We start from the raw sequence: 13392 nt of genomic DNA, 5'->3' as shown, positions 1-13392 counted from the left end.
TCAACAACACCAATGCTCCCATTTACCTCTCTCTAGGTCTGTTTCTCATGTTTGCACACTTTGCTGTCCCTTGCCAAGGACGTGCCACAGGCATGGAATCGCGAAGACGCCGGCAGTCAGGCCATTTGCTCCCCGAGGCCTCATTTCTCTGATACCGGCTTTGTGCTAAGTGTCATGAGAGTCTGTCGCAATTTTCAGTGCCCTAGGCACATTAAAAGCACTACTTTTTCACAAAAGAAAAAGCTTCAGCATCCAATGTCTCTTCATCTTGTCCATCCCGAGTCGATCAACCCCAGCACGTGAAACCAACCAGCTAACCCGATACTGCTGGCCTCCAGCAACTTCGGTGTGTTGTACCTCGTCCTGCATTTGACCCTTTTCACATTCCACAACGTAGCGAGACCAGCATGGTATGTCGAAGCGGGCATCAAGAGCGTCACATGATATTTATGGACACTTAAGCTCTCTCCCTCTTCGCTTTTTGGACATTTAATTTGGAATCTCCTCCTTATTCCTGTCTCGTGTTTACTCTAGTTCACATTAGCGGGCATGGCACCCAGTTCTCTATGGTAACATAAGCGAACGCTGCCTCTCCCGATCATCTTGATGTAGATCATGCTGGCTCTCTTGCATTTGTGTATGTTCATTCTTTCACGCAGTAAGAAGGACCTGCTTATGTCCTGAAGGCATTCCAGCATATCGAGCTTAAGACGGGGTTTCTCCCACCTGCATCTTTCCGTCATTTGGGTTGTAAGAAGACATCGATATTTTTTTTAAATGAGAACGTGCATTTTGGCGTTATCTCCCGTTCTACCTCCCAGATCGTGGCTCGCTCACAGTCATTATCCATTCCCAATTCAACAACACCTTGTGTTGCCGTCTTTTCCCCGCAGGGTCAGCCTCTCCCAATATCGAAGCTGCATGATTTACACCCACATGACTCCCTCCGAAGCTTCCTTTGCGTTACAACCAACCCTCCTCAGTCTTCTCCACACACCACCGCCGCTAACATCCTTCTTCTCCAATTATCACAACCTGCTTATGGTACAACTAAGGCTTTAAGATTCAATTAAGATTAGTACCTTAGAAATTCAAAATCCTTGCTGTTATTCTCATCTTCGTCGTCCCCTTTCCTCGTCGGTCCCTTTCCTCGTCGGTCCCTTTCCTCGTCGGTCCCTTTCCTCGTTGTCCCCTTTGCTCGTCGTCCCCCTTCTCTGTCCCCCTTCTCTGTCCTTTTCCTTCATTCCCTTCCCCATTGCGTCGTATATCGCGAAGATGCCCAGCTACTCCTAGTCCTTAAGGTGAAATCTTGTGCTCTCTGTCATCTTATGCCTGCTCGTGCCTACCCTCAGTGCTATTGTGTTGCATCCTGCAAGAACGATTGGGGTCTTTCCTGTGCTGCGCATATACCCACGTGACCCTTCTAGAGCCTCACCATTTAAAGGTACGCTCAGCTCCAGACCCCTCCTAATTCTTTTCCTCTACCAAACCACCACCACCACCATCACCAGACAAGTTTTTTCTCCTTTATCTATCACAAGGTGAGTACATTGCCCCTTTCTTATACCTTAATCTGGTTCATTCTTCCTAGCCTTGCCTCTTGCCCTTTTTCCTACTGCATTATATCCAGTAAGAACAATCAAGTGCGGTCTTTCCCGCGCTGTATGTTCTCCCCATGTGACTCCCGCAGAGTCCTTCAGAGTCCTTCAGAGTCCTTCAGAGTCCTTCAGAGTCCTTCAGAGTCCTTTCCGTTCATGCCTTATGCCCTCTTTCATAACAGGTTGAATCCTTCAAGAACTATCAAGCGGTCTTTCCTGTGCTGCCCATCACCACCATCCACGTGACTTCTTTAGAGTCCCTTCTACCGTCTATAAAGGCACCCTCACATCTTCTCACCCCTCCCTCCTTTCTTCCTCCACAACCACAGCCACATCCTCATTGCCAGTCACTAGGAACCTCTCTTCCAATTCATTTTTCACAACCTAATATAACACAGTACTGACACTCACACAAAGTCTTTTGATACTTGGGTCTCTAACGTTGAGGTTAGCCTTCTTCCTGCCCCCCTCCTACTTAGAACGACCAAGCGCGGTCTTTCCTGTTCTGCCCGTCACCCCCACCCACGTGACCCCTTCAGAGTCCCTTCTACCGTCTATAAAGGCACCCTCACATCTCCTCACCCCTCCCTCCTTTTAATCCTCTACCACGACAACCACCACATGACTTCTTCCAACCCTTCTTTTACAATCCAACATCATACAGTACCAACCTACCATCACTAAAGTTCAACACCCAAGTCTCTGACGTCAAGGTAAGTTTTCCTCCTGGTCCCCGCGCACCTTCCTAATCCCTACCCATCCCTTCCCATCCCTCGTTCTTTCTTTGCCCCCCTTTCACCCTTTTGTCGCGTCAGAAGTTGCAAGAACGACCTTATCTTTCCTAAGAACGAAGCCGTGCCCAGATTTTCACACCCTGGACGCGCCTTCCTTCGGAAACTTCATTGTTCTGGCCTCTGGAAGCTTCGAAACAACCACTCCCAGCGCGTCTTCCCTCGTTCATCCGTCTCCTTCGAAGTTCCCAACCGAACTGCTCGTTCTTTCCTGCTGTTCTTCAAACCTTCTTCCACACTTCCACCTCCCCACTTTGCGCGTTCTGCTCACCTTCAACCTCCTCCACCCACGACCCCTCCACACCCTTTGCCAGTACCTGACCCAGTGCGTGTTCTTTCACCTTACCACACCTCAAGCCCTCGACCTCCTCCACATTTCGATCAGTGTCTCATCAGCCTGCTAACCTCAGACATTCTAGGCTCAACCAGCACCCTGAAGCTGCTACGACCTTTTCTCTGTCACTGGAGCACCCTTCCTCCCAAAGCGATCAATTCCAAGGATACGTTGCACGCCTCTCTGCATGTCAATCTAGACAGCTGAGGACTGCTATATATACTTGAGGTTGACGTCCGGAGACCTCTTCCCACCAACCAACCCCCTTGTGCACTCATCTTCACCGTCACTCTCATTCAACAATGGCGGTACTTTCTTCCAAGACAGCCCCGGTCTGGGCCGACAACCGCCAGGCTCTTTGCGACAGCGTGGGCTACTACAAGGCGCACGAGAGCAGCATGTACACCAACTCAAAGATCGCCCGAGGCATTCTGATCAACAAGCATGTCTCTGTGCGTGACATGCTTAGTGCTGAGGTCGTCATCACCACTATGTAAATCATCACCATCGTCCTTCCAGAAAATACGCTAACATGACATCAGCGGAGGTGGACGGAAGAAGAATGACGATGGAGTCTACGTTCGAACTGAGTCTGGCGCAGCTACTGAGGGTCTTGTCAAGGCTGCTGTCGCTGCCAAGGAGCAGTATCTGCCTATCGCTGTCATTCTTGGTAAGTAGCCAGTCTCCCCAGTCTGTCTGAACCATTTACTAATGCCTTAGCAGGTGACCAGTATCCTCTGACATCTTTCAAGCCCAATCATGTCTACAATGTGCTGGACTTCTTCTCCATCACCGACATCTGGTCTGAGATTGACATCAGCACCTCCGAAGGTGTTTCTATCTGGAAGATTCGGCTCGAGAAGACAGACCGGAGCACGCCATCTTGGTGGGAACCCGAGGCTCAGCCAACTGCTTTGACCCCTGGTTTCCCTCAGATGCCGCGCACATGCACGAACTGCAACACCGATTCCAACCAGATCTTCTCTCAGGCCTGGACTTGTCTGAATGGCAGATGCGACGCAGCGTTTGTTTTCGCCTCCAACATCAGAGTTCAAGATCTTACCTTCGCCTCGCCCTGCGCCGCTCACTTGGCCTGGTGTAGACATTGCCATGTGGGTAGCAAGACGATCTTTGCTGATGGATGGACTTGCCTCAACAAGACCTGCGAGGCTTACTTCGAGTTCCCCGCTGGTGTCGTCAAGGAGTCTCTGACTTACTCAGAGAACTTTCTTCAGGAGCGAACCAATAATGTCCTCCCAGCTGGATTCCTCTTGAAGCCCAACCTTCCTGGCACAGCGGCGAACGGCTCCATGGGAACGGAGAAGTACATGCGGGTTGGCATGGTCTGCCCCAAGTGTGGCTGCTGCTCGAGACGCAAGTTTTGGACAGGCTGGGCTTACGAGGCCTCAGACTGCGACTTCGTCTTGGATGCTAAGCCTGCACCTTACCCTTTGAGCCATGTTCACGCCGAGGAAGATCGTACTTCCAAAATGGTCTTCTCAAAGCCTTGGACTGCCACCCCTCAGATCTTGCAGAAGACCTACACTGCGAATGGATACACCGCCGAGCAGTATCTCCTTCCTGATCCCATCAAGAACTCAGTAGTTCTTGGATCTGTTACCGTCTTCCGTTCGACCAGGGCCATCAACGCCGAAGTGGGCGGCCCGGACGACATGTGGCTCAACCTTCTCCATGAGACAGCCACGGACAACTTTGGCCTTCAGCGAAAGCCTGCCATCCACCCTAACCGTAAGCATTTTCCCTTCTGATCAGAACTTCCTGACTAGAACTGAGCTAACACATTGCAGACCCGAGCGAGAAGCTCACTCGCCACTTCATGCAGAACTGGGGTGCTCCCTACAAGTTCGCTGTTGCAGTCGCTTCGAAGCCTTTCAGTGATGCGCCCAACTCCATCATTGGTGCCCTCAAGCGGATGCAATGGGCTGGCAGAATCACTGTCGACAAGACCAACGCCTCATTCCGAGAGGCAAACATGAACGCGGTTCGATGCGGAACCATGTCTGAGGAGTTTGTCGACTTCAACGAGGTGCTGTCTCTGGGATACATGGAGCAGGACAGAATCAGCGTAAGTATTTCAAGATGGATTCATTCTTCTTGCGGCTAATGCGATGGCAGTTCCACGACGATGGTGAAGACACCCTGGGCCCTACAGTGGCCACTCTCTCTCTGGGCAGCCCTGCGCAGATGCTCTTCCGCTCCAAGAAGAAGTACATGGGAGTCAAGAAGGACAACCTTCCCTGCCTCAAGTTCCCTGTCCGCCACGGAGATATGGTGGTGATGCACGGAACTCGCATCCATCAGGCTTACGAGGTTTGACTGCCCTTCCCTTTTTGTGAAGACTTCCATCTAACTTTTCTGTAGCACTCGGTCGACCCCAAGGGTATGCGTCGCTTCGCTCTGACGTCTCGTAACATCGTCCTTGACACGCTGGATGAAGAGAAGCGGGCCGATGCCATTCAGAAGAGCATCCTGCCTGACCTCCCGGCCGACTGGGACTACCCCAAGCCTTCCCAGTCTAGGAAGCGTGCCAACGACGAGGCCGGCGTCACTGCCGCCAACAAGAAAGCTAAGACCAAGGCTTAAACGCGATGAAGACGATGGTCCCGAGAAGATGGAACGACGAGGCGTACTTTGAGTTTTGCGGTTTCTGCGTTTGTGTTTGCGTTTACAAAAGAGCTTGGCGTGGGGGGCTGGTGCATTCGTGAGGAGAGACTTCGTCATTGGAGACGATATATCGGCCACATTTCACGACAAATTACCTTGCTCTTCACATTATAGCATAGCTCTGCCGTCCTTTGCGGCTCTTTTCAAGTGGCATTTGAACACTTTGCTCTTAGCTAGATACCCAAAAGTTAGTTCGTTTAGTAGTGCAATCTGATTTTCACACAAACCCAGCTGCCCGGACAGTATCTACAGTGTCTCTCGCAAGAAGAAAGAATGCCCGAGCTCCCGTTTGCCATTAAAGTAGGCCTGAGCCTCTCGATGCAAACAGGTTTGTGTTAAACCCGGCCACACGTGGCGACGGAACTAGGAAGTTGGCAAAAAATCAAAGCTGAGCGTTGAGACAAATGTCTCTGGCGGGATTCACCGCCCACAGACCCAGGTCCTCTCCACCTTGTCGGGAGACGTGGTGCCGAGAGAGGGAGGCAGCTTGTTTAAACTTGAGCTCTAGCCGTAAGAGGAGCGCTCCGGTGCCCAAGCTACCGGTACTTTCCACTCGGCGAGAGTAGCGAGACGGGTGAAGGTAGCCAGCCTTCTTCCTACGGGGTCGTCGTTGTTGGCTGAATCCAGCTTATTGGGTTGCTTACTGCCCGCACAGCCGGAAGGGGTTTGGCTGGTGTCTCGGCGAATTCTCCGATTCTAGACCCTGAACAGAAAATGATGAGGAGAGAAGAGAGACCTTGTTATGTAGGCGGCGCTTCCTGGGGGTAAACCCCACTGAGAGGGGAGGTTTTGGCTGTTTGACTTTGACTTAGCTGAATGGATTGAGTCGAATGGGTTCAGTTAGATGAAGGGCAGCAAAGCAGATATGATGTGAAGTAATCGTTATTCGAGTAAGGCTGCCTGCCTATGCTACAGAAAGCCACTGTTCGTCTTCATGGGTATCATAACGGGTCGTGGAAGCGAAGAAAAAGGGAGAAGAAAAGGTCCCAGGCTGAACCAGCTCAGGCGCAACAAATCCAGGCTATCCCAATGCAGTCAGTCCCCTACCCTACCCCCAATGCCAAGAAAAGATTCCACACTCCTCCCAATGCATGCATGCGTTACCAAGAGAACCCGATCTGCCCTTTTTTCGAGTCTCATATGCAATCAGTTCATTCAATCAAAGCAAACCATGCCAAGCCATGCTCTTTTTCGACCCCAGAAATTTGCAAGCAAAGAAGCCACCCAAGAGCAAGTTGAAGGAAAGAATAAAGCTCAATGAAAGCATTTATCCAAAGAAAGGGTCTTGGACATTCCAGAGGACAGCCGCCAACGTCATGAGGCTGCCGAGGAGGAGACAAAGGTCTCTGGAGTCAGAGGCCCAGGAGAAAGCCGCGGAGTGCGTGTCGCTCGAGGAGGTGGTGGACGAGGATGTGCCTTGCGTACCGGTGCCGGTGCCGGAGGAGGAGGTCGTCTGAGAAGAAGGTGTCAACGTCTTTGAGGTTTCTTGAGCAGTCGCAGCAGCAGTGGTAGTGGCAGAGACAGAGGCAGAAGCAGTAGGCGTGACAGGCCCGTAGGTCGGCAAAGTAAAGGAGATTGAAAAGGAAGTATCGTGGGCGTCGATGGGTCCGGTCGATACTTGAAGCTTGGCGGTGGTAGTGGTACTTACTGTCGTTGAGCCTCCACTGCTGCTGTCGACGTCGCCCGAGGGACCCTCGCAGAGCCCAACGGCCGAGTCCGGGACGGGGCTCGCGCCCTTGCCGAGGGTGATGATCTGCTCCTTGCCGCAGTTCGAGGCCTGCGCGATGTGGACGGCCTGGTTGTCCCAGTCGAAGACGAAGTAGCCCGCGCGCAGGACGCTGTCGCCGAGGATCTGCTGGTCGCTGGTAGTGACGAGGCCGACGTAGCAGACGCCCGTCTTGGGGCCGATGTCGAGGATGAAGTCGCTGAGGGGCACGCGGAGCACCTTGCGGCCGAACTGGAAGGTGACGTAGGCGTCGCTGCCGCCGTTGGACAGGGGCGGGGTGCGCAGGTTGCAGTCGGCGACCCAGTATCCGTCGCTATCGGATGTGGCCTTGAGGTCTGCGAGAATGGGGTTCGCGAGGGAGGGATGGAGGCGGGTGAGCGTGGTGCCGGAGTCGAGCATCACGTTCTTGTCGTCGTCGGAGATGGTGTACGTCTTGGCCTGGGCGTTGGGCAGGGAGAGACCCAGTCCACCAAGCGTGACGGCAAGGCTGGGGTTCGTTAGATGAGAGAATCACACGGAATAACTTTTGGCAAAGGGAATGAAACTTACCGAGGCTCGTTGCGCGAACCGGCGATGAGGGGGACGTTCTCGAGCTTACCGATGTACTTTCCCTTGTCAACACCGCCAAAGATGAGAGCACCAGTGTCCGAGCCGGCGTGACGCAAATCGAGGGAGAAGGCGCGCACGTTGATGACGCCCTGATCCTTGAGGCTATTTAGAACCAGGCTGTAGGGCTTGCCAGGAGCGTAGCCGCTGCGCAGGTCGGGGGCGAGGCCAAGGATGCCGGTTGCTATGCCGCTACTCTTGGTGACGACCCCGAAGGTCTGGTTGAGGACAGTGCCGGAGCCGAGGCCGATGGTGTCGCTGTAGTAGGCGATCTCGGCGCTGGTCTGGGTTGACGGCTGAGAAGGGTCGCCGTAGTTGAGCTTCCGGGAATCGAAGGGACCGATGGGCGGGGTCTTGCTGTTACGGGGGACATACTGGCCGGCGGCGGAGCACTGACGGGCCTGGCTGGCAGTGGAAGCGGTGCTGCAGTCGGGGTTGACCCAGAGCTCTGAGGAGCCGGTGTCTAGAAGGACCGTAACCTTCTGACCCGGAGTACCCATCATGACTATGAAGTGGATTTTCGTTAGTCGAGTTCCTAAGAGGAAGGACCCTAGTGATACTCACTGTCCATTGAATAGTAGAACTGGCGATTGTTGATGAGAACCTCGAAAGCATCGCGCTTAGACAACTCGCTCATGTCGGGCTTGACCTCGTTGACCGGAATGCTGAGATATCCGTGGCCCTGGACGGTGCGGCGGCCGAAGTGAAAGGGCAAGGAGAAGGCAGCGACCGAGGTCACCGCAGCGGCGCCGACGACGGCGACGAGGCTTCCAGACTTCATCCTGGGCGACGCGAGGATGAATAATTTTTCTGGTTGACTGTGGCGGAATCCTGGGATTGCGAAGCTGGAGAAGGGAAGGTGAGAAGATCCCTTTTAAAGATTGAAGGCGATGAAAACCCTGAGGAGACAAGGCTATCAAAAAGGGAAGGGAAGAGCTGCAAGTCAAATAAAAATAAGAAAATAAGAATGAGGCGCCACCCCGGATTGCCAGCTTCTAGAGCGCTCAGCTTGGACCAGACGGGACAGGTCTGGCTGTGTTGGTGGTAATCGGCGGTGGGGTTGCCTGTTGTTGGTCGACGGGCGAGAAGGGTGAGGCTGCAGCCGGTCCTCGACCCGCGCTCGCACTAAGGGTGGTTGGCGTTGCTTGGGGCTCAAAGGTCGATAAAGAGATGGCCTGTCGTCATCGCCGTTTCCTTCTCGATACAACTGCATGCGGCTCTCTCTTTGGCCTCCGTCCTCACTCCAAGTCTTCCGTCCCTTGGCCAGATCACTTTCGGTAGTTCTTCAGCCGCGTGGCCAAGTAATTCTGGACGTCCATCACTTCCGTATTAGACGGTCCCAGCAGGGCGGATATCCACAAGCCAACGTGCCTGCTCCGGAGCCTTCTGCATGCGATCTACTCCATGCGTTGCGCCAGCCACGCGAGGTTCTGGCCGACACACTCAGACATATTGACAGATAGGGTCTGTAAGCACTGGGTCTTCTTGAGATCCTCAAGCCCAATTGGAGCCAATTCTGGTCAAAGTGATCGTCCTCTTCGGCTTCGACGAGGTTTTCGATTGACAGGAACAGACAGCCATGTCTGGAATGTGAGACACCCTCCCGAACGCGGCAAGCAACGGCCTCCTCATGGCAGCCCCCATTGGCTACGCGCACACCGCCTACTAAGTTTCTTGGCAACAGGTATCGTCAGAAGAATACCTGGATATTGGGATTCAAGCCGTCATTGGGACACGCTGTTGGCCGTTGGCCAGACTTCTGGGAAGACCGATATTGCATGGTTACACGGAAGTGCGGGAGTAGAAAACAGTCGAGCCTGGCTACTGGACGACACGTGGAGACGATTCTATCGCCGGCACGCTCAAGTCGATACGTGCGGGACTATCGCAACTGATGAAAACATGCTAGAAGTGAATCCACTTGGTGTCGTTGAAGAGACCGTGAGCCTCTGCCTAGCCCGGAGCAAACTCCGTACGCAGCGACACTTGTAATAGCGGCAACCATTGGGTACCCCCGCCGGCACTTGTCCATCAACCATATTTGTATGGGGGGTGTTCGTGTCCGAATCGTCCGTCCCAACTTTTCTGATTCGGTGAGCTCGGTGGACTACACCTTCCAGAGAGATCGAAGTGGGATCGGCAATGGGATCCACTCAAAGTTGAGTTGTCCGGGGTGCGTTGCATTGAACCAGGGACCAATCAGCTATGCTATGACTGACACGACTTCATCTCTGCTAGAGAGTTGTCTTCGGAACCTTGCGCCGCAAAGCCAAACACTTGCTTGATGACCTACTTGTGCTTGTCCGTTTATTAGAGCGATGTCTTTCGCTCAATAATCCTGACCATGCTGTCGGATAAATCGCAGAGACGGCAACGATAGCCGATCATGGACACTAATGCTAGCCATCGGAAGCTCTAGATAGCCTCCTTAGGCTTGAAGAATGCCATGTGGCTTGGAACCACGGCGGCGGAACTTTGCGTCTGTGCCGTTTCTGTCCTCGACGTTGTCGCCAGCGGCGTCCTTGGTGTGCCCCTCTGGCGCGTGGAGGCGGACACGTTGAGATCAGGACGGCGACGTCTTGGCGAAAGCAGAATGAGAGGGCGCTCGAGTAATTTACGGCCGTTGTGACGATATTGCTCGCCGTGTGATGAGATTTGCTGAGATAGCTTCGCACATCGTAGCAGCAGCCATTACACGGTGACCATGCGGTGCCTCAAGGTGCCGTGTAATCCTTGATAGACCTATGTTTTGTCAGCTGAGTGAGAGCTCAACCCAGCTGTCAAGGAAAGTGTTCGGAAAGAATGGTTATGATGGAGGGCCACTGGGCAGGCGACGAGAACGGTACATAATGGACAACCTAGCCGCCCGAGGTCACGTATGAACTCGGCATGTCAGCTGGCCGCCTGCAATTTGGTGTCCACGAACGGCGCCCCGGGTGATCGGCCGCATCGGGATCATCGGAGATGCAATGATCCCGGAGAGAGCGGGGGATGCGGAGAAGTGGCACACACGCAGATCGGATCGATGGATGATTGGTCGTGGAGACGGTGGGAGATGCCTCGAGCAGGCTCGAACAGGACCATTTCATGTGGTCTGCTTCCTAAAACGCTCCTGTTGACACCCACCTACATGTAGGCGATGGCATGAAGTGGGTTGAGTCGGGCTGGAGAGGGCGGGAACAGCGTTCTATGCTCAAGCGAAGGAAACGTGTTAGAGCTGAGCAGCTGGCCGGTTGAGAGAATAATCCGGGGGAAATCCGGGTCGAAGTGGAGGCTTGTGGTGAGTTGTCATCATTAGAGGGGTTGAGGGGCTGGAATGTCATGTGGTGAGGGGGGAAAGGACTTCACATGCCAAGATGCGAGCGAAGAATCGAGGGCTGCTGTCAACCAGAGGAGCTGTGGCACCGCCGCTACTCCGATGGATTTGGGATTTGAATGATTGATCAATGAGGCGTGGCAGCTGCAGGTCTCAGTAACGAGGAAAGGTGGGAAGGCGATAGGGACACATGTTGAGAAGAAGGGGAGAAGAAAATGGACGAGAAGAGGCCCATGTGGCAGAGCTAAGCTGCTGGAACAGTTGGGAATGCGCAGATTGTGCTAGCGATGCGCGGGCGTGGGGGCGGGATGCCTTGGATGGGACGGGATGCTGACGACATGGGACGAGACGGCGGTGACTGCCTTCGTGAACAATTGGACGATGGGCAGGTGCCTGATGTGAGGCTTGCAGAATGCAGCAGGAGGGGAGGTGGTGACAGGTGCAAGGAAGGAAAGAAGCACTCGGTTGAACGCTTCGACGCAACATGCCCGGCCCTTTCCTGTCTGCACAGACCTTCCATTGCCGACAACCTACTCGGCCATACCTTCACCGCGTTGCGAAATGCCTCATCTCATTCATATGAAAAAGAGGGAAGAACAAAAGGGAAAAACGAACTTCTGCAGCGCTGCAGGTCTACCTGAAATGAGCTAAGGCGGCTTTACGGAGGTAAGCTGCTTCGGAGGCTGCCTGGCCCGGAGAACAAGCGGAGGCCATGACAGAGCCTGTGTAGATGCGTCTGAGCACCTGTATGAAGTGCAGTCCGAACAGGCGGGATCATCCCAGGCATTTACCCGTCCCAGACTTTTCCAAACGTAACGCTCGACTCCCAAACACCTGGCAGAGAGAACCGGAACGCCCAAAATAGAGGGAGGATCGCTGTATGTTTGGCCCCAAGCAACTGGGGCCGCCGCCGCGTCGTGAGTTCGTCGGCAGCAGGTCTCAGTGCATGCCAGGGCAGGGCATAGCGGCGATGAAACGGGTGCCCAATGACAGTCAAGGGGGGCGGCAAAGTATTTGTACATGCATCTGCATCAAGTTGGAGAAACGGCAAGCGACAACCGCAATGGATGGTCAGGCATGGTGAGGCGAAGGGAGGTGTGCCTGTTCTTGGTTTCGCACAGCATCATGCTCGTTGGTGTCAGACAGCTCTGGTGTGGTAGCATTGCAGCTTTCTCTTCAGCTGTTCAGGCCACCTTGCCAATCCTGCCGGGTGGAAATGGCAAGGCATGGATTGCTTCTCTGGCGATTTTGTCGATACCTGACTTCCATTCTTTGGTCCTTTGTCTCGTATTGTTTGGCGAAGGTGGCCATCGTAATATCGACACAAGATACCGGTTCGGCAAATTGGGCATTCCGCAATAGCCTTCGATAGTGCTCCCCTACCTACCCCAAATCTTGCAGCCCCGTCCATCGTAATGAGGTCTGGATACGCCGATACGGGTACGCTGTGGGAATCCCCCAAACCCCTTTTGCCCCTCTCCCAGCACAGGGCTGCAGGGATAGGAGATTCGAAGTTCAGACCGGGCCACGCTAGCCCCCAAAGGGGCGACCGAGTGGTGGGAATCCCAGACTCCCTCCGTGCTGGACGTGCGACTAAGCAAACGCGCGTTTCCGCTGCGAGCCGGTGCATCGGACGCTGGGACGGCTCCCCGAGATTAATCATTGCCATCTTTGCAGCCATACAGGTGAATGTCTCCCTCTCTACGTCGCATCGCGTCTTTCTTTCGCACATGCTTGAGACTCAGATACACGAGACCAGGGCACCGCGCCATGTGCATTTCTTCAGGCATAGGTAGTCTCTGGCACCTGCAGCGTAGCCAACGCTTGTCTGAGCATGTGTTCCAGCTGCATTTTTGTTTTCAGCGTTTTCTCCTTTTCATTAGGCCTCTTCATTAGGTGACCAGAACATGGTTGGAGACTCGATCTTGAGATGGAATGAAATGAGAGAGTCAACCTTTTCCGATCATTTGATTTGTGACTCAACTGGCCAATAGCAGGACGATGGAGCTGGGTGATGACGACAATCGCAGGATTGGAGGGTGGTATTGTGGGTAGGTCGGTCCAAGGTATCATCAGTAGGAACTTTGCCGTAAGGTGGAAAACAACAGCAAGCTCACGTCGCCCGCCATCTCGGCCCATTGTCCAGCACCCACCTCCAGCTCCAGTGTGCTGCAGTCGTCAGTCCGCAGTCCGTCCGGCAAGCGCTCCCGCCCCGTGGCACCTCTCGCTGCTGACCTGCACCACTGTCACCCTCACCACCCATGTCCTCCACGACCTGGGAAGCGCGATTTTCACAGGCCAGCCACGTCCCTAATTTTTTTTCCCTTTATCCACCC

The 13392-nt window shown here is 53.9% G+C and overlaps 2 protein-coding genes across 2 annotated transcripts; one reads left to right on the top strand and one right to left on the bottom strand.

Annotated features, from left to right (window-relative positions):
- Positions 1–3025: 3025 nt before the first annotated feature.
- Positions 3026–5327, top strand: CGCA056_v012249 (uncharacterized protein; the record flags this gene model as incomplete). Its single annotated transcript, XM_037327493.1, has 6 exons — positions 3026–3216; positions 3266–3393; positions 3447–4472; positions 4532–4809; positions 4860–5054; positions 5106–5327. The coding sequence occupies 6 exons, from the start codon at positions 3026–3028 to the stop codon at positions 5325–5327; spliced, it is 2040 nt and encodes a 679-aa protein (XP_037174787.1).
- A 1348-nt stretch (positions 5328–6675) lies between these two features.
- On the bottom strand, positions 6676–8521 carry SAP2-0 (Candidapepsin-2; the record flags this gene model as incomplete). The annotated part of the gene is made up of 3 exons (XM_037327492.1): positions 6676–7621; positions 7684–8245; positions 8305–8521. The coding sequence occupies 3 exons, from the start codon at positions 8519–8521 to the stop codon at positions 6676–6678; spliced, it is 1725 nt and encodes a 574-aa protein (XP_037174784.1).
- Positions 8522–13392: the final 4871 nt, after the last annotated feature.

Source organism: Colletotrichum aenigma (genome assembly GCF_013390185.1).
Source record: "Colletotrichum aenigma strain Cg56 chromosome Unknown KSG_Cg56_contig08, whole genome shotgun sequence".
In the NCBI taxonomy this organism is placed as follows: Eukaryota; Fungi; Ascomycota; class Sordariomycetes; order Glomerellales; family Glomerellaceae; genus Colletotrichum; species Colletotrichum aenigma.
The sequence above is the reverse complement of the archived record's forward strand: the minus strand, read 5'-3'. Positions and strand labels throughout refer to the sequence as shown.